General features: G+C 38.0%; 1 protein-coding gene across 7 annotated transcripts in view; it reads right to left on the bottom strand.

The window, feature by feature from the left end:
* The window catches only part of CCDC138 (coiled-coil domain containing 138), a 92,002-nt gene that overhangs the window by 8,949 nt on the left and 57,791 nt on the right, over window positions 1-25,262 (bottom strand). For all 7 annotated transcript variants that reach the window (XM_030921804.1, XM_010368788.2, XM_030921803.1 and 4 more), the window contains 2 exons: window positions 23,818-24,010; window positions 13,298-13,474 (listed from right to left, as the gene is read on the bottom strand). In XM_030921804.1, the coding sequence (XP_030777664.1) occupies window positions 13,298-13,474; window positions 23,818-24,010 (370 nt within the window). The remainder of the gene's footprint in view (window positions 1-13,297; window positions 13,475-23,817; window positions 24,011-25,262) is intronic.

The following is a 25,262-nucleotide window of genomic DNA, read 5'->3' as shown; positions in this document are numbered from 1 at the left end:
TGGTCTGCCTGATGGTACTGCATGAGTCCTTCAGACTCTGTTCACTTTTCTTTTTTCTTTGATTTTGCTCCTCGGACTTGATCATTTCAAATAACTTGCCTTCAAGATCACTGATTCTTTCTTTTGCCTGTTCAAGTCTGCTGTTGAATCCTTCTAGTAAAATTTTCAATTCAGCTACTGTATTTTCCTGTTCCAGAATTTGGTTCTTTTAAATAATTTCTATTTCTTTGTTGATAGAAATTTTGTTCATGTATCATTTTCCTGATTTCATTATTTCTCATTAGCTCATTGAGCATATTTAAGATAGTTGTTTTAAAGTCTTTTCTGAGCAAATCCAATTAATTTGTGTGTCTTTACAGGATAGTTTCTGAAGATTTATTTTGTTCCTTTGGATGGGCCAGGTTTCATCCTTTCTTTGCATGTTCTATGATTTTTTGCTGAAAATCTGACATTTGAAAAAACCACCCCCCCAGCCTTTGAAGACTGACATGAAAGACCTTCACTACTTATCAAGCCCCTGAGCCCTGGGAAGGGTGCAGGGAGTGTGCTTAAGATCATCTCAGGTCTTTTCTGGGCATGCAGCCTATCTGGACCTGTGTGTACTTTCTGTATTTTTTTTTTTTCTTGTTTCCTCTGGCTGCCTGTAAACATCTTAATTTCCCAGAATCTCACCCAAGCTTCTTCTCAAGGCCTTAGATGTTGTATGGTATTCCTCTGTGCATAACCTTCCTCCCACACATCCACAGGTCTGTGGTCTCCCTGTAGTCTTCATGTGCTATAGTGCCCATCACTGCCTTTCCTGGCCATCAGCCTGAGATTCAAACCATGCCGCATTCCCTGTATGTGCTTTGAACGAGGCGAGTCTGCAATCAGTCTCTTGGGTAACCCACTGATAGGCAAGAATGCTTCATACTAGTTCTGCTCAAATCCTTCTCTCCTGAGGAAGGGAATGGAGAACTGGGCCATTTACTTCTCTCTGTGCTGCACTGTGCCAGAGACAGAGTAGGGTAAGGGTGAGTAAAATTATCACAGAATTTCCTATCATTTTGCATGTGGTTTTTTCTTGATTGGGCATTTGCAGGTTTGCTACAGATCTCTGACTGGTTTCCATAGTTCCTACAAAGTTATTTTAGTCAGTCTGTAGCTATTTATTTGATGTTTCTGTGGGGAAACAAGCACCTGCAACATCCTAGTCAGCCATTTTGCTAATGTTTGGATTTTGCTCTGCTTGAGCATGTATAATACTATGAAAAAAATTTTTCTTTAAGGAAACAAAATTTTTATAAAGTAAAATAAAACCCACTCTAAGTATGAAATAAAATCTGTGTTAATTCAGCTGGGAATGTAGAGAAAATCCAACTTATAGCTTAATCAAATAGAAAAAAATTTCATTTTTTTCTTTCATAAAAGGTAGGCACTTCATGGAACCAATTCAGGTGCAAGACAACGTCATCAGAAACCCTGATTCTTTGTTTCTGCCTCAAAATCCTTAGCTTTTTTTTCTTATTCAAGTTTTCTCATGAAAATATCCTTAGTATTTGTTTTTATGTGTCATGGTCAAAGGTTCCATACAACAAAGTAAAAAAGAAGGACAGTATGGGAACGAGTGCCAATTATATCTGTTCTTCTTCAGAAGAAAAGCAAAAGGTTTCCCAGAAACTCTCAGCAGACTTCTAGTTTCCATCTTACTGGCCTCAAGTGTGTCAAAGATGTAGCTACCCTGCCAGCAATGAAAGGCTGGAGGAGAAAGTTTTTAGGTGTTATAGTCTCTAGAAGAGAGGCAGGTGAGGTAGAAAGAGGTGAGAATCATGATGAGGGAGCCAAGCCACTGTCTCTGCTGCAAGGATCTAAGTTATTTCTTGAAACAATTTTTTCAGGGCTTTTGTTGAGTCACAATATTTTACATAAATTTATAGTTAATAAACTTGGTGGAAAGTATTTACATCTTCAATTTGAGAAAGATTACCTGAAGACACAACCACTCTCAGCTACAAGTTACTTTCAGTAATAAGGAAAAAGGGGCACCACAGACTCCCTGCACCAATACTACACTAATATGATATCTGACAAAAATCTATTGCGGGTAACTTAAGAAAATAAATGTAATTTTTATTAATTTAAAAGTCAATACTGACATCTCTCAAGAGAATTATTTATCTGCCAACATTTCCTACAGCGGTTGTACATTTTTTAAAAGTACATGCTGTCAACAAGTCAGCACACTCTTTGGTAACGATTATGTCCACATATGTTAGTCATCAGCCTGTCGATAACTGACTAGAACATTTTTCCAGTTTAAATGCTCAGAATCCAAGTTCCTCAGATAACAGCTATTTTAATCTTTTCAGAATTCTAAGGCAAGAGTAATCAGAATAAAATTATTTTTTAAAGAAAATTCACCTCAGTTCTCAGTAACATGCTATTTATTACACGGGACAAAGAATGTATGATGTTTAGTGAGTAAGGCTTTCATTCCAGTTCTGATGACTCAAAAGCTGGAACATAACACAGCAACATTCAATACCAACCAAAAACCTTCAGTTGCCCATCCCTCCAACTGGATAAGGGTCAATAAAAATTAAAAAAAAAAAAAAAAAAAAAAAGCAATAGTATGAATAGACTTAGGTAGTCTTTGAAAAACACCCAAATGAATTTTCCTCTTCAGTATTTTCTTCAAGTCCACCCTCTTTCCTTTTTGGAAGGAGGAATGGTGTGAAATGCACTAAAGATGAGCTATTTCTTGAAAGATGAGTAGGAACTTGCCAAAGGCTTGGGGAGTGGTGCTAGTCCAGGGACAAAGGTGCTCTTGGAGCAGGGTAATCCATATTCATAACTAACAACTCCCGAAGTAAACTTCCTAGTCTGCCATTTTCCCAGTTTTGAAGCACGTTGTTCCTTCTACTTCTCATTCCTGAGAGAATTTCAAGACTTTTATTTTTTTCTTAGTGCTACCAGTAATTCCCACTCTGGAATCTCTCAGTTCTGGAGTCCTAGCTTCCAGCAGGGAGCTTCTCTCTTGGGTCTACCTCTTATTCTTCTAAAAGACTTAGTTATTCCTCTCATCACTGCCCTGGCCCTAGCCCTGTAACATTAAATAAGTCACTTAATTTCTCAGAGCCCTAGGTTTCCTATCTATTTATATAAATTATACATATATATAAAAACATAGCTGAGCTAGTGGAACAGTTCTCAACCCAGTGACTCAGTAGAATCTTTTCATAATAAATATAATTCCCCTTTAATTATCCTAAAAATAACCATAAACAATATAACAATATAATCTATTTACATGTATCTTTTTAATCAATATAATGCACTATTTATAATACAGGGGAGGAAAAGGGAATTTATAATAAGGTAATATTTTAATCATTTCTTCTTCTTTTTTTTTTTTTTTTTCAGACAGTCTTACTCTGTCGCCCAGGCTGGAGTGCAGTGGCACGATCTCGGCTCACTACAACCTCTGCCTCCCAGGTTCAAGCAATTCTCCTGCCTCAGTCTCCCGAGTAACTGGGATTACAGGCACCCGTCACCGCGTCCAGCTAATTTTTGTATTTTTAGTGGAGACGGGATTTTACCATCTTGGCCAGGCTGGTCTCAAACTCCTGACCTCGTGATCCACCTGCCTCGGCCTCCCAAAGTGCTGGGATTACAGGCATGAGCCCCGCGCCTGGCCTATTTTAATCATTTCAATGTGTCAATACTTGAGGATAACTGCACTGTAAGACATAATGAAGCAGTCAAATGCTTCTACCTGTACATGGAATACCCTAAATGCAGCAGATACACATGCAAACTGGTACCAAGAAAATTCTCAAACTGATGAGAAGAGAAAAATGAAGGACTAGTGTGGTAGGCTGAATGATGGTTCCCCCAAAAGATGTCCATATCTCCGTCATGGGAACCTGTGAATGTTAGCTTATAAGATAAAGGCTTTGCAGATGTGATTAAATTAGAGATCCTGAGATGGAGGTGATGATCCTGGATCGTTTTATTGGGTCTAACTACAATCACAAGAATCCTTATAAAAGGGAGGCAGAAGGGATGACATCATCAAGATGGCAGAAGAGGACTCCTGGACCTTCCTTCTTCCAACAAGCAAACTGATTCCACAACAATCCCCATGGCCAAATTCCCTTTCTATGAAATCCAGAAACTTTAAGAGGCTCCTGCATCCCAGTAAGTGTGAAACCAGTCACATCAAAGCCAGTAAGTCAATTCAGATACCATCCTATAATCCTCTATAAACCATAATCCTCTGGCACAGCTCCATATGACAGGAACAAGATCCCCCAGCTCCTAGCTTCTCCCCAGGAAGAGAAAGAGGTACCCTATGTGTCTAATGTCCAAAGTTTTCTAGGAACTACCCAGAAAACTGATCTATGTCTACCCTGTCTTGGAGCACTGACAGAACCCAACAAACTCTGGCCACTCATAGCAACTTGGGGTATTGGTCACCATAGCCACCCCACCCTCTACCTCTGGCTCATCATGGAGTAAGCAGGCAAAAATCCCAGCTCTTTAGCTTCTACCTGGGAATGGATAGGGGAGTACCATGTGTTCAACCACTCACCTTAAATGGCGACTGCCTGAGGAAATGGCTTTAGTCTCCATGGTCTCAGAAGCTGAAGGGACCTGAAATATTCTAGATGCCTAGGGACTACTAAGAACAAAGAAAGTGGATAGGACTGGCAGGAAGGTATGAAAGATCCCAGAATTTCTGTCAGGGCTGATTTGGGAGAGTCTTCTCCAGAATGAGTCCAGTCCATGAAGACTAAGAGAGGTAACTATTTTGTCTATGGCAGAAAAACATCAACAGAGAATGTCAAAGAAAAAGAAGAAACAGGGAAATATTTTCCCCAAAAGACAAAGAAATGAATCTCTAGAAACTGATCCTAATGAAATGGAGATACATCAATTAACTGACAGAGAATTCGAAATCACTACTACCAAATAAGCTCCTACATGTACACACTTAAGTTTTGTATACAGTTATTCACAGAAGCACTGTTTATATTAGCCAAAGACTAGAAACAGCCAAAATATCCATCAATGGTGGTCTGCTTAAATGAATGAATTTTAATGAAGAAATTATGCATTTATATAAGATCTTTAAGATATAAAGCTGACAATAACAAACATTATATATTATATACATAATATATATAAAACTTAGTAGCATTCCTGTGATAAAAAGGAAAAAGTAAAAATGAGTATGTATTTGTGTGTGTGTGTTTGTGTGTCTGCAGTTGTTCCCTCCAGGGAGGGAAACAGTAACTGAAAGCAGACTTCTCACTTTTGTACTTCTGAAATTATAAGATATGTGAATGTGTTACTATTTATTTATTTTCTTAAAACAGGGCCTCACTCTTGCCCAGGCTGGTGTGCAGTGGCATGTTAATAGCTCAGTACAACCTTGAACTCCAGGGCTCAAGCGATTCTCCCACCAAAGCCTCCCAAGTAGGTGGGACTGCAAGTGCACACCATTATGCCAATTTGGTTTTTTTTTTTTTTTTTTTTTTGAGACGGAGTCTCACTCTGTTGCCCAGGCTGGAGTGCAATAGCACATTCTCAGCTCACTGCAACCTCCGCCTCCTGGGTGCAAGTGATTCTCCTGCCTCAGCCTCCCGAGTAGCTGGGACTACAGGTGTGTGCCACCACGCCTGGCTAACTTTTTGTATTTTTAGTAGAGATGGGGCTTCACCATGTTAGCCAGGCTGGTCTCAATCTCCTGACCTTGTGATCTGCCTGCCTTAGTCTCCCAAAGTGCTGGGATTACAGGCATGAGCCACCGTGTCTGGCCAATTTTTTAATTTTTTTGTAGAGATGGGCCTTACTATGTTGCCCAGGCTGGTCTCAAACCCCCGGGATCAAGCAGTCCTCCCTCCTAAGCCTCCCAAAGTGCTGGGATTACAGGCATAGGCCACCACAACTGGCCTTGAATGTGTTACCTTTTAAACAATAAACACAATTTTGTTAAAAATAATTCCCTAAGTTAAATAGCTAGAGAACTTTAATCTTTAAAAAAAAAAAAAATAGTGTGCTCATCATCCGGATATTTAATTATTCGCTTTTTCTTAGCTTTTTCTACCACACTAATTAGTGGGTTAGATTTTATCCCCCATCATATGCAATGTTTTGTTTTTTTTCCACAAAATATTAGAATGGGTTTCTTCAAAATATGCTATATAACACAAACTTAAAAGTTGACCAAAAAGGGCTCACTAGTGTTACACACTAGTGTAATGCATCATCTATTATCTAGTGTTACACACGAGAAAGACCGGCCTTTTATCTTAGAAACAGATTTTGTTAACAGTGTCAAACAAGAGGATGCAAACCATCATTAAAGTGATTATGTAACTTTTAATAGAGCTGTAAATCTGGCAGCATTCAGAGGCCAGTAGCAAATATATGGCTACAAGCGCTCATTAATTGACTCTTAAGTAGACTTCAGAAGTTACAGAAGGAACTGTTAGTTCATTAGGTCCCTGTGCCACGTATCCCTGAAGTGGCTGACCAAGAACAACTTCAAAGCTCTTTTGTGCTGGGAAAGAATGCCAATGAATCAATTTTCTTATCCAATTTCATAAAACTCAATTGCCTTAATAAATAATAAATGATGATAAACATAATGAAATATTAAGCAATAATTAAAAACAAAGGTTATGTAGAAATATATTAAAAAGCTCCTCACTTAATTAAAGTCAACAAACCAGAATAGAAAGAAAAAGATCTAGGAGTTTTACTACCTAAAAATCCCCAAGTCTTGATGATGCCCAACAACGCTCTTCCCAATGAGCAACCCAGCTTGTTTCCTGATTCTTCTACTTCTCTGCCCTCACTACCTCTGCTTCAGCTACACTGGCTTCTCTAATGTTTCTTGAAAACACTACACATCTAAATTACAGCACAGCCTTTGCTACAGTTGTATATTATTCAGTTATTAAAAATAAATCTTCCCATTGTATTTCCTAAAGGGAATTTTTCCATGTGAAAGCTTGTAACTGAGGAAACAGACTATATGTATGTAGGATAAGGTTGGTGCTTTGTTAGAAATATTGCATCTATAATTTCATTGAAATTATCCTTCCTTTAATCTCCTAAATAATAAAAAACATAATAGAATGATTGAATAAATTTAAAACAGCAAAAAGGGAAGAAGTTATGTTGTTCATATCAATAAAAACTTGTCAATGAAAAATAGTACCTGCATCAGATAGAAAGATCTCAAATTAACAACCTAATATTGCAACTAAACAATATGGATATGTTCAGAAGTAAGTTCTAGATTTGCAGAACAAGTTTAATGCCTGGAGTATAGTACAAAGTTTTTGATGATTCTTTGTTATCTTTATTATTTTTTACCCAAATTGACACAAAGAATTTAAACAGAACAACTCAAGTATGTCCTTGTAATATTTCCTAGGATTTTCTTGCATTTTAAACAGATAAACATAGCCTACTTGCAAATATGCAACTGTATATGCACTAGTATCTAGCCATGTAAAAAAAAGAAAAGGTGGCCAACATCAAGAAAACCGTCTGTAGAAAAAAGACACAAAATAGTTATGTATCTTTTGATAGCAAAGATATATTTTTCTGGGATAGTTGTTGGTTTTTTAATTAAATGAAAATTATATATCTTTACCATGTACAATATATTTCAATATCATGTAATATGTAGACATTGCGGAATGGCTAAATCAGGCTAAATAACATATCCATTACCTCACATATTTGCTTTGTTGTGGTAGTAACATTTAAAATGTACTCTGTTAGCAATTTTCAAGTATGTAATATACCTGTTATTAACTGTAATCACCACATTATACAGGTTGAGCATCCCTAATCTGAAAATCCAAAATCCCCCATTATATGCAATGGGAACCAGTCACAGGCACTTGGAGTTAGGCCCACTGACACTACCTTCCAGCCTGTGAAGAGTCCTGAGGAAGCTCTGCACTCCCTAGAGCACTGTAAACACAATGCTTTGAAACATCGCAACTCACAAGGCTGGTCAGCAATGCCCATTTAGTAAGGTAAGATAACCCATTTGCAAATAAATTCCATCGAGATTTCTTTTGCAGCAACTTTTTCCTTTTATTAAATGGCATGGGTCATTCCCACAACCACAGAACATACATTCTTCTCATCTGCATGTGAAACATACCCTACAATTGACCACATGCTCAGTAAAGTCTCAACAAATCAAACAAACAAACAAACAAACAAAAAACTGAAATCATTCCAAGAATCCTCTTGGGCCATAGTGGAATAAAAATAGAAATCAATACAAAGAGGAACTCTCAAAAACATGCAAACACATGAAAACTCAAGAACTTACTCCCGGATGACTTTTGGGTAAACAACAAAATTAAGGCAGAAATAAAAAAATTCTTTGAAACCATGAAAATCAAGATATAACATACTAAAACCTCTAGGATGCAGTAAAAACAGTGTGAAGAAGAAAGTTGAGGCCAGGCGCGGTGGCTCACGCCTGTAATCCCAGCACTTTGGGAGGCTGAGGTGGGCAGATCACTGGAGGTCAGGAGTTTGAGACCAGCCTGGCCAATATGGTGAAACCCCAACTCTACTAAAAATATGAAAATTAGCTGGGTGTGGCAGTGTGCGCCTGTAGTCCCAGCTACTCAGGAGGCTGAGGCAGAAGAATAGCTTGAACCCAGGAGGGGGAGGATGCAGTGAGCCGAGATCGTGCCACTGCACTCCAGCCTGGCTGACAGAGCAAGACTCCGTCTCAAAAAAAAAAAAAAAAAGGAAGAAAGTTTATAGTGCTGAATGTCTACATAAAAAAGAAAAATCTCAAATTAACAACCTAATGTCACACCTACAAGAACTAGAAAAACAAGAACAAATTAAATCCAAAGCTAGCTGAAGAAATAATAAAAACAGAGCAGAAGTAAATGAAGTTGAGACTAAAAGAACTATACAAGGATCGACGAAATGAAAAAGTGGTTTTTTGAAAGGATAAACAAGATCAATAAACTACTAGCTAGATTAACAAAGAAAAAAAGAGAGACGATCCAAATAAGCACAACCAGAAATGACAAAGGTGACATTACAACTAATCCCACAGAAATAAATTTTAAAAAAAATCCTCGGAGACTGCTATGAACATCTCTATGCACATAAACTAGAAAATCTAGAGGAAATGGATAATTACCCAGAAATATACAACCTCCCAAGATAGAATCAGGAGGAAATTGAAACCCTGAACAGACCAGTATCGAGCTCCAAAAAATTGAATCAGTAATAAAACCCTTACCTTACCAACCAAAAAAAAAAAAAAAAAAAAAAAAAAGGTCCTGGACCAGATGGATTCACAGCCAAATTCTATCAGATGAACTAAGTAAGAGCCGATACCAATTCTACTGAAACTATTTGCAATATATGGAGAAGGAGGGACTCCTCCCTAACTCATTCCAAAACCCAGTATCATCCTGATGCCAAAATCTGGCAAAGACACAAGAAAAGTAGAAAACTATAGGCCAATATCCCTGATCAACACAGAAGCAAAAATCCTCAACAAAATACTGGCAAACGGAACCTAGTAGCACATCAAAAACGTAATCCACCACGATCAAGTGGACTTTATTCCTCAGATGCAAGGATGATTCAATATACATAAATCAGTAAATATAAAAAGAGAATTAAAAACAAAAACCGTATGATCTTATCAATAGATGCAGAAAAACCATTAGATAAAATCCAAGATCCCTTTAGGATACAAAGAAAACCCTCAACAAACTAGGCATCGAAACAATAAGAGTCATCTATGACTAAACTACAGTCAGTATCATATTTAATGGGGAAAAGTTAAAAGGGTTTCCCCTAAAATTTAGAGCAAAACAGGTATGCCCACTTTCACGACTCCTACAACAAAATACTAAAGTCCTAGCAAGAGCAATCAGCCAAGAGAAAGAAAGAAAAGGCATCCAAAGAGGAAGACAAGTTATCTCTGTTCACTGACGACAGGATTCTATATCTAGAAAACCCTAAAGATCCTGCCAAAAGACTCCCAGACCTGAAACATGACTTCAGTGAAGTTTGAAGGTACAAATTCAATGTACAAAATCAGTAGCTTACATCAAAACAACATATTTAAGAAAAAAAAATCAGAAGCATTTCTATACACCAATAACATTCAAGCTGAAAACCAAATCAAAAGCGCAATCCTATTTACAACAGCCACACACACACAAGATGCTTAGGAATACATCTAACCAGGAAGGTGAAATATCTCTACAAGGAGAACTATAAAACACTACTAAAGGAAATCACAGATGACATAAACAGATGGAAAAACATTCCATGCTCATGGATTGGAAGAATTAAGATCATTTAAATGGTTATATTGCCTAAAGCAATCTATGGATTCAACACAATTCCTATCAAATTACCAACATAATTCTTCACAGAATTAGAAAAAAAAAATTGAAAATTCATATGGAACCAAGAAAGAGCCCAAATAGCCAAAACAATCTTAAGCAAAAAGAACAAAGCTGGAAGCATCCTGTTATCTGACTTCAAACTATACTACAAGGCTATAGTAACCGAACACCATGGTACTGGTACATAAAGAGACACATAGACCAATGGAACAGAACAGAGAAACCAGAAACAAAGTCACATACCTAAACCAACTGATTTTCAACAAAGAATATCACAATACACAAAAATTAACCCAAGATGGAACAAAGACTTAAATGAAAGATGTCAAATTATTAAAATCCTAGAAGAAAATCTAGGAAATACCCTTCTGGACATTGGCCTAGGCAAAACATGTAAGACAAAGTCCTCAAAAGCAAATGCAATAAAAATAAAAATTGACAATTGGGACTTAATTAAAATAAAGAGCTTCTGTGCAGCAAAAGAAACTATCAACAGAGTAAACAGACAACCTACAGAATGGGAGAAAATATTTGCAGACTCTGCATCCAGCAAAGGACTCATATCCAGAATCTACAAGGAGCTCAAACAAATCAACAAGAAAAAGCAACCCCCTTAAAAAGTGGGCAAAGGACATGAACAGATACTTCTTAAAAGAAGACATACAAGTGGCCAATAAATATATTAAAAAATGCTCAACATCACTAATCATCAGAGAAATGCAAACCAAAACCACAATGAGATGCCATCTCACACTAGTCAGAACGGCTATTGTTAAAAAGTCAAATAGAACTACCATTCGATTCAGCAATCCTACTACTGGGTATATACCCAAAGGAAATGAAATTGTTCTACCAAAAAGATACCTGCGCTCACATGCTTATTACAGCAGCTGTATTCAAAATAGCAAAGATGTGCAATCAACCTAAGTGCCCATCAATGGTGGATCAGATAAAGAAAATGTGGTACATATACACCACGGAATACCATGCAACCATGAAAAAAGAATGAAATAATGTTCTTTGCAGCAACATGGATGCAGCTGGATGCCATTACCCTAAGTGACGAGTTCAACTGAAACCCAAACCTCAGCATCACACAATAAAGCCATGTAACACACCTGCACATGTACTCCCTAAATCTAAAATTTAAAAAAAAGAAAAAAATAGCATGAGAAAATTAAATACATGGTAAAAGGGGTTTCCAATCTCAAACCTACAAAAATGAAAAACCAACAGCTAAAGAAGTATTTGCTACACTTTGATCAATCTTTCATCCCTCTAATAAATTGTACTAGCTGACCAACAGGCACTGAATTTACATTAAAATTCAAGCAAGTATATGCTCTGCAGACAGACATCATCAAAGATTCACCCATTTCCAAACTTCCAAATTTTTCGCATCACTGAAAAAAAATATGGCTTTAGTAGTGATCACCATCAGATACTGCTTATTGATTTGAACAAGAAGGGCACAGCGTTGCTGTTTGTTTGTTTTTTTTTTTTTTGAGACAGAGACTTGCTCTGTCACCCAGGCTGGCGTACTGTGGCACAATCTTGGCTCACTGCAACCACCACCTGCTGGGTTCAAGCGATTCTTCTGCCTCAGTGTCCTGAGTAGCTGGACAGGCGCACACCACCATGCCTGGCTAATTTTTATATTTTTAGTAGAGACAGGATTTCACCGTGTTGGCCAGGTTGGCCTTGAACTCCTGACCTCCAGTGATCTGCCCACCTCGGCCTCCCAAAGTGCTGGGATTACAGGCATGAGCCACTGCACCCGGCTGAATTTTGAGAGTAACCTGAACAATGGTAAACAAATGTGAATGACTGTTGACTATCTCATCCAATAGAATTTTTTCAAATTTGCATTTGCAGTACCACAATTGTCATTTCACCCAAGCAGGTCAACTATTTCATAAAATTATATTTCGTTTTCCTTCGACAATGAGAAAGATGTCATCTCTGTCATATTCAGAAAGATTTGTTTCTAATGAACAGACATTTGCATCTGGTATGATTTTTGTTTTTCTCATTAAAAGAAAAATCCCTGTGAAACAAGTTGGGAATCTAGGCACTGAAGTAATACTAGATCCCTCAGTTCACTAACTTTTCACTTTTCATTCTACTCCTTACATTAGTAAACCGAAATACAAAACTCCAGAATTACTAATCTAGGTAGCCAGTCATCAACTATAAGTCCAATATTTTAACAGTTACAAATAGCTAAAAACGTTGATAAAACATATCAGACAATATAGGACATTTTGGGACAGAAGAAGAAAATAAACCTGGAAAATCTAGTTACAGTGCTTCGGTAGAATAAGCCTTATGTCTAGAGTCAGAGATCTGGCTTTAAGTCTCAGTTCTACTTGTGTTTAGCTGGGGAGTCCCTGGAGAAGTTACCTAATTTTTTAGTGATATTATTAATGACTCAATTAAATAGCACCAAAAATATTCTTAAGCATTTAAAAATGCAATAGTCTGGGCGTGGTGGCTCATGTCTGTAATCCTAGCACTTCGGGAGGCCGAGGCTGGCGGATCCCGAGGTCAGAAAATAGAGACCATCCTGGCCAACATGGTGAAACCCCATTTCTACTAAAAATACAAAAATTAGCTGGGCGTGGTGGCGTGTGCCTGTAATTCCAGCTACTCAGGAGGCTGAGGCAGGAGAACTGCTTGAACCAGGGAGTTGGAGGTTGCAGTGAGCTGAGATTGTGCCACTGCACTCCAACTTGGTGACAAAGCAAGACTCTGTCTCAAAAAAAAAAAAAAAAAAAAAAAAAAAAAAAGCAATAGTATCTGCTTTGTGGAGTTATACCTTCAGACAAGATGAAGACAGAAAAATCATCCTGCTTTCTTTACACATATAGAACTTAAAAACTTACTAGATTCCACCGTCATCTGGAGCAAACTGTCAATAACATTAGACAGGAGTCCTTTACTGGATATTCTTAGATGACTTAATATTACTGGAACAGCTTGATACTCCAAAAACAAGGTTTTTCCTTCTTCTGTCTTCAAGTCCAAACAAAGAGAATCAAATGCCTGAGCCAGGTAATCAGCTGGAAGACAGTTATGTACAATCAACTGCAGTTTTGCTAGTCTAGGTGGCAATCAGAAACAGAAGGTAAAAAAGCAATGGCGTTACTTTAACTTAAAAGAGAAACAAAAATTAAATAAGAGATCACAGTCTAAATTTAGATTCTAACTAATTTGTCAGAACTCGAAGGGGGAAGGAGAGAGGAGACATTTTGACAGGGTAAATTTCATTTAGAATTTTCATGTTTTAACACCAAAATAACAAAAAAGCCGCATTTTTTAATACTAAGGAAGAAAAACAATGCTTATTAGTATCACAAATGTTTATTTTCCATATTGGATAACTACTACATGTTTCCAAAAACTTAGTATTTCTATTTCTATAAAAGCTTTCTAAGACTATGTTTTTTGTTGCTGCTTCCTAAATGTTTACCTACTTCAAAATGTAATTTATACAAACACGCTAAATGAATTTTAAATAAGGATTTCTGTCTCCTAGTAAAGCTGAAACAAAAGACCAAAGATAATTTCAAGAAGATGAAATATGCTCTGGTGTGTCACGTTTCATGACACATCTGCCATTAAAAATGGCAGCAAGATTTTACCCAGGCCAGCGCTGTGACGAATCCTGAATCAGAATCCCTGAAACCTTCTTAAGGATGTCCCACAGATGACTGAGAAACCTGCAATGCCAGGACTAGGAAGCACTAATTTAACCAGAATCAATGCAAATGCAGTAGTAAGATAGTTGCATCATTACACTTCAGTACACTACACAACCCAAGTCCCTATGCTTACAACAGTCTTACCTTGTGCTTTTAATGTACAATAATCAAGTTTTCTAAAACTCACCTTACAAAATGCTATTCAGAGGAATAAAAAACTGTTAATGCTATCCAAGTAATAATTTTTACACTGAGATTTCTGTTTAAAGGAGAAGACTCAAGAGCACCATGAAATACTGAAAGTACAACAGAATCACCGTATTAAAATGTACTCTTTTGTAGCTTCATGTTGCATTTCTTTTTTGCTGTTTCAGCTTACATAATAAATAATTTAAAACCCTGGTTATAAAGAATGAGAAGTTTAGAGTAACTTATGTGAAGTGAGAATACATATGAAACTATTTTGAGAAATTAAGATCTGTGCCTCTGGATCAATTATACTGAACTCCATTTTTACCGTTGGTAGAATTTAGTTCAAGGAACACTAACAGTACTGTACTTAATTTTGTGGTTTAAAAAAAATTGTAAATAAATGAGTATTAAGTTAAACAAAGTTGCTACATTCTGTTCAGACTTGCCTTATTTAGAAATATCCTTTTTTTTTTTTTTAGCAACACCACAGGTAGAAGAGTATACACAGATGAAGCCTGAACGCAACTCTTTACAGGAACAAAAGTTTTATCACAGTGCCACCTACTGTATTTGACACAAATTATTCTTAGTATATAATTTGACAAGATTAAAAGGTTGAATACTATTACAGTTTTTTTAAATGGACTACTATATGGTATTAAGTTTGCAAACTTTAAAAAATTGTCCTTGAGGATTAGAAAAACTGTATTTGGTTACTTTTTCACAAGTGACCTTATCTTTTAGGGATAAATCAAAATTATGTCCTCATTTTAATTCTGTCTTCATTTTAATTTATTGAGTATTTCAGATTCTCTAAAAAGACCAATTTAACTTCTAAAAGAGTATTTTTAAAATTTTAGTTATCAATTATATCAAAGTTGATTTCTTTTTATAAATGTTGTATTATTGAGTCTTTTAACAGTGTCCTGGCAATCAAATGTAACCTTTTTATTCCCTAACAAAAGTCAAACTTCAAACTATTGATCTTAATCAGTATGAAATAGGGTTTTCCATTATTTTGTTTATATGGCAAATTTTAAAATGATGAGAAAGTCTTTTGCAGAAACTCCCATCAAAAGGTGAACTCTACTGCACACCCTTTGAATCTGGGCTAACCTTGTGACTTAACCAATAAAATGTAGCAGAAATGATGTTGTGTGAATTAGGAGCCTGAGGCTCAGCTAGATACTCTTCAACTATAAACAGGCCCCTGGAGAGACGCCAACGAAGAACAGCAGAACCTAGTCCAGCCCAGCCAAATATCCAGCTGAGCTGAGCCCAAATTACCAACCCAAAGAACTGTGAGCTGGTAAATAAAATGGTGGTTGAGCTAAGTCACTAAGTGTCTGGCAGTTAATTAGGCAGGAATAGACAGACAACTAAAGTAGTCTAACAGACCTCAATTCTGGTCTCAAGTAAAACCAACTCTTAAAAGTTTTATAATCAGTAATAATGTCTACTGATAACAATAGTAGCTAGTTTAAGACTTTATGCCAGACTTGCTAAACCTTTACATCAATTCTCTCATTAAAAAATAATTGTAGTGAAAATAGTAAAACAAACAAAAAAGACCTTCCAAATATCACACAGCTAGTAGTGAAGCTAAGATTCAAACCTTAGTTGTCTGACTATAGAGTTGAAGTAACTACTCCATTATACTGGCTTCCTACCAAATCAAACCTTCCTATTAACTGAGAACAGCAACAATTCCCTACATTTCTCTAGACCTCAAGTGTAAGTTCACAATTTAAAAACACATAAATCTGCTTTAAGAGTCAAGTACCAAGTAGAACAGGACAAATGTCCTAGTCCTAATGTACACATTTTAAATATATATATTTTATATGCAAAATTATTTTTATATGCAAAATTTTTATATGCAAATTATTTTATATGCAAATAGAAGACAGTTGGCTGGGGATGGCTCGTGCCTGTAACTCCACTGCTTTGAGGGGCCAAGGTGGGAATATAGCTTCAGCCCAGGAGTATGAGACCAGCTTGGGTAACACGGCAAGAGCTCATCTCTACAAAAAAATAAAAAATTAGCTGGGCATCGTAGTGCACGCCTGTAGTCCCAGTTACTTGGAAGCCTAAGGCAAGAGGACTGCTTGAGCCCAGGAGTTCAAGGTTGTGGTGAGCTATGATTGCACCATGCATTACAGCCTGAGTGACAGAGACCTCATCTCTCAAAAAAAAAAAAAAAAAAAAAAGAAAAAGAAAGCTATCAGTAAACCAAATAATTCTATCAGATAAAATTCCTACAACTTCTTTTAACAATTTCTAGATTACAGTGGTACAAACATATTGAAGGTTTTATTAATTAAAATATGCATAGATTTCTATATCTCCATACGTATCATTGTTAATGACATATAATATTGCACCATGCTCATGATGCTATGGTTAAGGGCCCAATATTTCTAGAAAATCTGGGTCAATTATATTAGACTGACCCTCAGTTTGCTCTTCTATAAAAATGACATCACCACCTACGTCATAGTTATTGCAGGGAATAAATTTGAAACAATCAAGTATAATGACTAAAACAAGGCCAGCAAAGTCCAAGAACTTGGCTGATGTTCATTTTCTTCACTATTCCGATTGTGGGTCTACCAGCTATTTATCTTTTCTCATTATTACAAACAGCATATTAACACCTTTCAACATTTTTACCTTTGCAATTATTTCTTGCAATAGATCTCATGAAAGGTTATGATGTATTTTGGTGATGTCTGTGAGCAAAGTGCACTTCAAAAATATTAACTTTGATACAAACAAAATTGTGCCTATATCCTCTCAGTGACACATTATATTTGATCATTTTACTTCTGTAATGGTTACATTATATCTTTTTTTTTTTAGTTCAGGGGTACATGTGCAGGTTTGTTACATAGGTAAACTTGTGTCATGGGGGTTTGTTGTACAGATTATTTCATCACCCAGGTATTAAGCCTAGTACCCATTAGTTATTTTTCCTGATCCTGTCCCTCCTCCCACCCTCTTATAGGCCCCAGTGTGTGCTGTTCCCCTCTTATGTATCCATTTGTTCTTATCATTTAGCTCCCAATTATAAATGAGAACATGTGTTATTTGATTTTCTGTTCCTGCATTAGTCTGCTAAGGATAATGGCCTCCAGCTCCATCCACGTCCCTACAAAGGACATGATCTCATTCTTTTTGATGGCTGCATAGTATTCCATAGTGTATATGTACCACATTTTCTTTATCCAGATTATCTTCGATGGGCATTTGGGTTGATTCCATGACTTTGCTATTGTGAATAGTGCTGCAATGAACATAACGCATGCATGTGTCCCTATAATAGAACAATTTCTATTCCTTTGGGTATATACCCAGTAATGGGATTGCTGGGTTGAATGGCATTCGTCTTTAGGTCTTTGAGGAATTCCCACACTGTCTTCCACAATGGCTGAACTAATTTACACTCCCACCAACAGTGCACAAGTGTTCCTTTCTTTCCGTAAAGAAGAGTTGTATCTTACAGTTAAATTTCATTTCAGAGATTGAGCATAACATACTGATTAAGTGTGCAAGCTAAACGTTTTTATGCCTCAATTTCCTCATTTGTAAAATTACAACAATAATATGGACAACCATGAACTGTTGTAAGGATTAAATGAGTTAATATATACAAAGTGCTCAGCCTATAACATAGTAAGTGCTATACAGGTGTTTGTTATTTCTTTGGTTATCTCAGGAAGTGCACGCTCTTACGTAGTCATAAAATAGGCTTCAGAAAGTAGGCTTCAGCAATTGATAGAGGCTAAATTAGGCTCTGTCAAATGCAGATTGTATCGTTTTGGCACAATTATCTACCTTTGTAAACCTCATCACTAATATGAGGATAACAGTATTCAGAGATAAGGTATAAAGAGCTTAGCATCTGTGGTGTTACGATATATACATAAGTTTTCATCTCGTTAGTCTTTTGTTATGATGTTGGGTGTGTGAGGCCTCAGGGGAAGGTCTCTGACCTTCTCCTGCCCTCCTTTCACCTGGCCCAAGCCAGGACTCTAATCTTTCCTGGACTTTCTGATTGTGGGTCTTTTTTTTTTTTTTTTTTTTTTTTGAGGCGGAGTCTTGCTCTGTCGCCCAGGCTGGAGTGCAGTGGCCAGATCTCAGCTCACTGCAAGCTCCGCCTCCCAGGTTCCCGCCATTCTCCTGCCTCAGCCTCCCGAGTAGCTGGGACTACAGGCGCCCGCCACCTCGCCTGGCTAATTTTTTGTATTTTTAGTAGAGACGGGGTTTCACTGTGTTCGCCAGGATGGTCTCGATCTCCTGACCTTGTGATCCGCCCGTCTCGGCCTCCCAAAGTGCTGGGATTACAGGCTTGAGCCACCGTGCCCGGCCCTGATTGTGGGTCTTAAGACCCTCCCCAGCGAGAGTCCTGCCCTATATCCTGGGGGACAGAATTGTGATGTCAGGAAGTCTCCATAAAAACCCAAGAGAAAGGCCGGGCATGACGGCTCACGCCTATAATCTCAGCACTTTGGGATGCCGAGGTGGGTGGATCACCGGAGTTCAGGAGTTCAACACTAGCCTGGCTGACATGGTGAAACCCTGTCTCTCCTAAAAAGACAAAAATCAGCTGGGCATGGTGGCAGACACCTGTAAGCCCAGCTACTCAGGAGGCTGAGGCAGCAGAATTGCTTGAACCTGGGAGGCAGAGGTTGCAGCGAGCCGAGATTACGCCATTGCACTCCAGCCTGGGCAACAAGAGCAAAACTCCGTCTCAACAACAAACAAACAACAAAAAACAAAACACTCAAGAGAAATGGGTTCAGAGAGCTTCCAGATGGCTGGACACATGGAGGTCCCTGGAGCACGTGGTGCCCCAGGGAGGGCTCAGAGGCTCCGCATCCCTTCCCCTATACCTTGCCCTCTCTCTTCATCTACATCATTTGCAATATCCTTTATAATAAACTGGTTAAGTGTTTCCCTGAGTTCTAGGAGCTATTCCAGCAAATTAAACCCAAAGAGCGGGTTGTGGAAACCCCAATTTGAAGCCAGTTGGTCAGAAGTTCCAGAGGGCCAGACTTGTGACTGGTGTGGCATGAGGCAGCCTTGGAGACTAAGCATCCAACTTGTGGGATCTGACACTATCTCCAGGTGGATCGTGTCAGAAGTGAATTAGAGCAGCTTTGTGTCTGCTGCTTGGTATGTGGGGGAAAAACCTCCACACGTTTTGTCACAGAAGTCTTCTTCTGTGTGGATGATTATCAGTCATGTGGGAGTAGAGAAAAAACACAGTTAAAGAGTTTTCCCTAGACAGCACTGTGGTGTCAAAACTCACCAAGTGGCCGGGCACAGTGGCTCACGCCCGTAATCCCAGCACTTTGGGAGGCTGAGGCGGGCGGATCATGAGGTCAGGAGTTCAAGACCAGCCTGGCCAACATGGTGAGAGCCTGTGTCTACTGAAGATACAAAAAATTAGCCAGGCGTGGTGGCGCATGCCTGTAATCCCAGCTACTCAGGAGGCTGAGGCAGGAGAATCGCTTGAACCTGGGAGGTAGAGGTTGCAGTGAGCCAAGATCGTGCCACTGCACTCCAGCCTGGGTGACAGGGCGAGACTCTGTCTCGGAAAAAAAAAAAAAAAAAAAAAAAACTCACCAAGTATTATGTATACTGATTCTTATATGAACAGTCTATTCAATATAACTAAGTATTATCTTTATAGATCTATATATATCTGGATTAAGCAGCTAATATTATGTGTATTATTCAATGCATCTACCTATTACCAATGTGTATTATCCAATGCATCTGCCTATTACCAATACATTTGTCTACTTCATATTTTCTACTAAATTTATCAAATTTGAAACTGATGTTCCTATTTTATAAATAGGAAACATCTTCTTACTAGAGTTAGGTAAGTCTACTCTTATGATTTAAGAGTTTTTCTTATGTTTAAATTTTTAGTTCTCCCAGAATTTTTTTTCAGTATATTTATATTTAATGATAAAGGATAAACAGCTGTATCATGACAGTGTCCGACAGTGGTTCTGAGCACCATCTGGCTCTGACATTTCTTCCTAGTTCTGGCATGTGCTGGGATTTGGCCAGGACAAAGGCCCCTTTTACACCTGTATTCACTGGCCCGTGCATCCTGTTGAACCCTCCTAGCCCCAAGTCTTGTGTGCAGGCACACCCCACCAGCCTGCAGCTGCTGGAGAGAAGACCTGCAGTCAGAAAGTGCTCTTCTCCCTGAGATTCATCAGCATTCAGGCTTCTTTCTTGATGGCAGCAGCTTGTCCCTTGGCCCCAGGTAGTAGATGAACACTGGAACCCCATAGGTTTGGGCTCATAAGAAACCCTTGGGCCTAGGCTGGGAGCGGCCAGACTATAAGGAAAGGGAGAACTCTTGTATCTCTTCCTTGCTCCACAGTGTTTAGTGTCAGAATTTTTTTTTTCTTTTTCATTTTTGAGGCTACGAGGCTGAGGAGCCTGCAGCAAAGAGCATCTATTAGGCAAGAACCTTGTGAGAAAGAATCGGTCATAACAAGTGTGAAGGGAAACTAGACAGTGAAGCCAGGAAGACATGTCAGGGCCTCTCTGTGGTCTAGGGAGAGGTGATGAAGCCACTGAAAAGGTCATGGAGAGTCAACACAGAGGCAGTATTCCTGAAATCCTGGGTGTGGAGGAAAGGGGTGGCACACAGGTATCTAGAGGAGGCTAAGGAGAAGGGAATAGGAGTGACCATGAGCTCAGTCGGACATGCTCCTTGGATTTCTGTGTTTAGTTTTCACCATATTTGGAAAATTTGGAGACATTATGTCTCGAAATGGTTTTGTCTCCCCTCTTCACAGACTCTAAGTACATAATATTAGAATATATGATTCTGCCTCAAAACTCACTGATGTTCTGTTTTCCTTTTTGTAGATTTTTTTTTCTCTGTGTAATTCATTTTGGACAGTTTCTATTGCTATGTGTTCCAGTTCACTAGTCTTTTGTCTGCAATATCTAATTCTCTGCAGTGTATTTTCAAATTTCAGGCATTGGGTTTTTCATCTCTAGAAATCTGATTGATGTCTTTTTATCCCGTATCTCCCAAGTATCCCCTCACCAGGCTCATGTTTTCCTTTACCTTCTTGAACACAGGAATATAGTGATAATAACTCTAGTAAAGTCTTGTCTACTAATTCTATCATCTGTGTCACGATATGATTTGACATGATTCTATGTTCTTAAAAAAATGACTTGCATAGGGAAGCAAAGTCATTAATTCAATAATATGAAGTGCCAATTTTGATTCATTTCTGCACTTCCTATTCCCATTGTCCTATTTTGATTAAATAAATTATTATTCATTTTGTATCATTACATATTAGGATTCTTTTAAAGTTGGCTAGTCTCTGCCCCAGTGTTGCTGTTTTACTTGTTTTATTTTAATTTATTTTATTTTAATTTATTTTATTTTATTTTATTTTAATTTATTTTATTTTTTTGAGACGGAGTCTCGCTGTGTCGCCCAGGCTGGAGTGCAGTGGCGCGATCTCGGCTCACTGCAAGCTCCGCCTCCCGGGTTCCCGCCATTCTCCCGCCTCAGCCTCCGAGTAGCTGGGACTACAGGCGCCCGCCACCGCGCCCGGCTAGTTTTTTTTTGTATTTTTAGTAGAGACGGGGTTTCACCGTGTTAGCCAGGAGGGTCTCGATCTCCTGACCTCGTGATCCACCCGCCTCGGCCTCCCAAAGTGCTGGGATTACAGGCTTGAGCCACCGCGCCCGGCCGTTTTACTTGTTTTAAATCATCGCATTTGTTGCAAAGTTTTCCACATAAATTTCCCTATCACTTCCTCAACTTCTGCAAACTATATTAGAATTTTAACTAGTATTATACACTAAGCCATGTGGGACATCTTATTTTTAAAACACTTTGTCTTCATAGGTAAGAAGAATAAAAGTTCTTTATTTCTGACATTGAACTTCAGCAATAATCTTCATCAACCTATTCATTCATCCATTATTTATCCATATTCTTACGCACTGTTATATTTCTTTGAAAGCCCTCGATTAATATAGAGTCTCCACAAATAAATGGTTTTCTCTACTCCTCCCAATATTCATACTTCATTGTTTCATGGCTCATTACAGATGTCCAAAACTGCCGCACACAAGTGGTGACAGAGAGCACCTAATTCCCTTCTATTTCACATAAATATCCCTTATTGCATTTTTGCTTTTTAGCACATTATCAGAAATGAACATTATATGTTATTAAATGATACACTAATGTATGTTGATATATTATTTCAAACATTTTAGTTAAATGATAAATGATTAATAATTTTTCTTGTATTACATTGGCTTCAAATTCTCGATACTAACCTTATTTGATCTTTGGTGAATACATACTTTAATGTGTGGCTATGGTCTGTCAGCTAAAATTCTTATTTAGAATCTATTTACCTGTGCGTATGTAAGTGTGTGTGTATTTTTTTTAAGATTCGGAGATAGGCCTGTGGTGAGCTTTATTTTGAGCTAATCTCTGCTTCTTGGAAGTCACCTTTCACACACTTACCACCTACTCTATTGTAATTTTGAGGAGGCAAAATAATTAAGAAAGCAGTTATATGGTGTTTCACTTTTTCATCAATTCCATACCATTGGGAAAAACCAAATAAACCATACTTCAAAGAAAGAAGTCAAATCAAATTACTGTCATTGCCCATTAATAAAAACAACAATCTGAGTCATATAATTTAACAAACAGGACAGACAGAAAGATGGTATATTTATTGCCTGACTATACTGGCATAACTCACTTTAACAAAAAATTATCACATTTAATAATATAACCTGTTATAGCTAAATATTAAACACATATTAATTAGGGCCAACTTCGAAGGATTTCTAATTCATCCATTTCCTTATTCACTATTATATATGAAGCACTACGCTAGGTGCAGGGTCATTATAAACAAGATTTTTCTTCAGGAAACTTACAAGCTAGTGCAAGCACTGAAAAACATTTTCTGTAAAGGGCCAGATGACAATATTATAGGCTTTGGGGTCCATACAGTCTCTGCTGACAGCTACTCAATTCTGTCACTGTAGGGCAAAGAGTCATAGACAATATACAACACATGAGCATGGTTGTGGGAGAAAACTTCATTTACAAAACACAGGTAGTAGGCCAGATTTTGCCCATGGACTCGTTTGCCAACCCATTCGCTAGTGGAAAACAATAAACTAACTAGCAATTTCAATTTGATGTGACAAATACAAATAAATGTAGGCAAAAGCTGTTTTGGGAATATGACCGAACAATCAAAGGCCTCTTGGGAGGAGGCAACAATCCAACTAAAGACTTCAATTTCTGAAATTCAGCAAATACAAGTAGCTTTTTATAATGTGTAACCATTATAAAACAATTCAAAACCTCATTCTGAAAATGTACCACATATGTGATTATAAAAGAATTGCTTTAATATATGATATTCTCTACTGTTTCTCAAAATTAACCACAAGTACACTTCAAAGCTTACCTTGAGTGACTGTTTTGAGAACAATTAAGGTTGATAAAAGTCTCAGTGGCAAATTGGAGCTCTTAAAGAAAGCAGCTGTCTTTGGTTTATTCTCCATAGAATGCTGTGGTGAACTATCCTGAATTCCTTTAGTTACCACTCCTTTAAAAATGTCTTCACCCAGTCTCCTCAATGTTGATGTCATAGTTGAGTGCTGTTAAAAATATGTACAATCTTAGTATATTTATTCATGTTCAGAATATATCTTTTTTTTTTTTTTTTTTTTGAGACACAGTCTTGCTCTGTTGTCCAGGTTGGAGTGTGGTGGTGCAATCATGGCTCACTGCAGCCTCAAACTCCCGGGCTCAAGCAATCCTCCTACCTCAGCCTCCCAAGAAGCTGGGACTACAGGCACTAACCACCACACCCAGGTTTTTTGGGGTCTTTTTGGTAGAGATGGGTCCAAGTTGCTGACGCTGGTCTTGAACTCTTGGGCTCAGGTGATCCTCCCAAAATGCTGGGATTACAGGATCATGAGCCACTGTGCCTGGCCAATAACTACTTTAAATATTAAATCAAATATATGTATTAAAAGTAAGTGAATCTGTGGCTAATTTAAAGTTGAAAATATGCAAAATTGGAAAGTGATAATTTTATCAACTTAAAGATTATTTAAAAGTATGACTGTACATTTTCCTAAAACGTGTAAGAATATAAGATCATGCTATATTTCTGACACAGAGAACTATCAAGGGAACAGAGGTGGACTACCTACATTCTCAGTTGCTGATTGCTCCACCATCAATGAAAACCTGCTTATCAGGCACATCTTTCTGTGTTCGCTTATGAAATGATTATCTAGACCCTCAGTTCCCTTCAGCTCACTCTGACTACAAAAGTCACAGTGACTCCAAAAACTTTTAGCAATTTCAAAACAGTAAAATATTGGGTTAGAATCAGTGGATAATTCTCATGGAGAATAAAACAAAAACAAAATGGGCAAAACAGAAATATTAGCAAGAAACTACTCCTAAAATAATGTATGATCTAACGGTATTTGATATATCTATTAAGAATCAAATGAGGCCAGGCACAGTGGCTCACGCCTGTAATCCCAGCACTTTGGGAGGCCGAGGCGGGCGGATCATGAGTTCAGGAGATCAAGACCATCCTGGCTAACACGGTGAAATCCCGTCTCTACTAAAAATACAAAAACTTAGCCGGGCGTGGTGGCGGGCGCCTGTAGTCCCAGCTACTCGGGAGACTGAGGCAGGAGAATGGCGTGAACCCGGGAGGCGGAGCTTGCAGTGAGCCGAGATTGCGCCACTGCACTCCAGCCTGGGCGACAGAGCCAGACTCCGTCTCAAAAAAAAAAAAAAAAAAAAAAAAAAAAGAATCAAATGAAAGGAAAGCATTTCAAACTGTTGCAGATCAGAATGCTTAACCCAGATTTAGTAACAACTTAA

Source organism: Rhinopithecus roxellana, chromosome 17, assembly GCF_007565055.1.
Source record: "Rhinopithecus roxellana isolate Shanxi Qingling chromosome 17, ASM756505v1, whole genome shotgun sequence".
Classification (NCBI taxonomy): Eukaryota; Metazoa; Chordata; class Mammalia; order Primates; family Cercopithecidae; genus Rhinopithecus; species Rhinopithecus roxellana.
The sequence above is the reverse complement of the archived record's forward strand: the minus strand, read 5'-3'. Positions and strand labels throughout refer to the sequence as shown.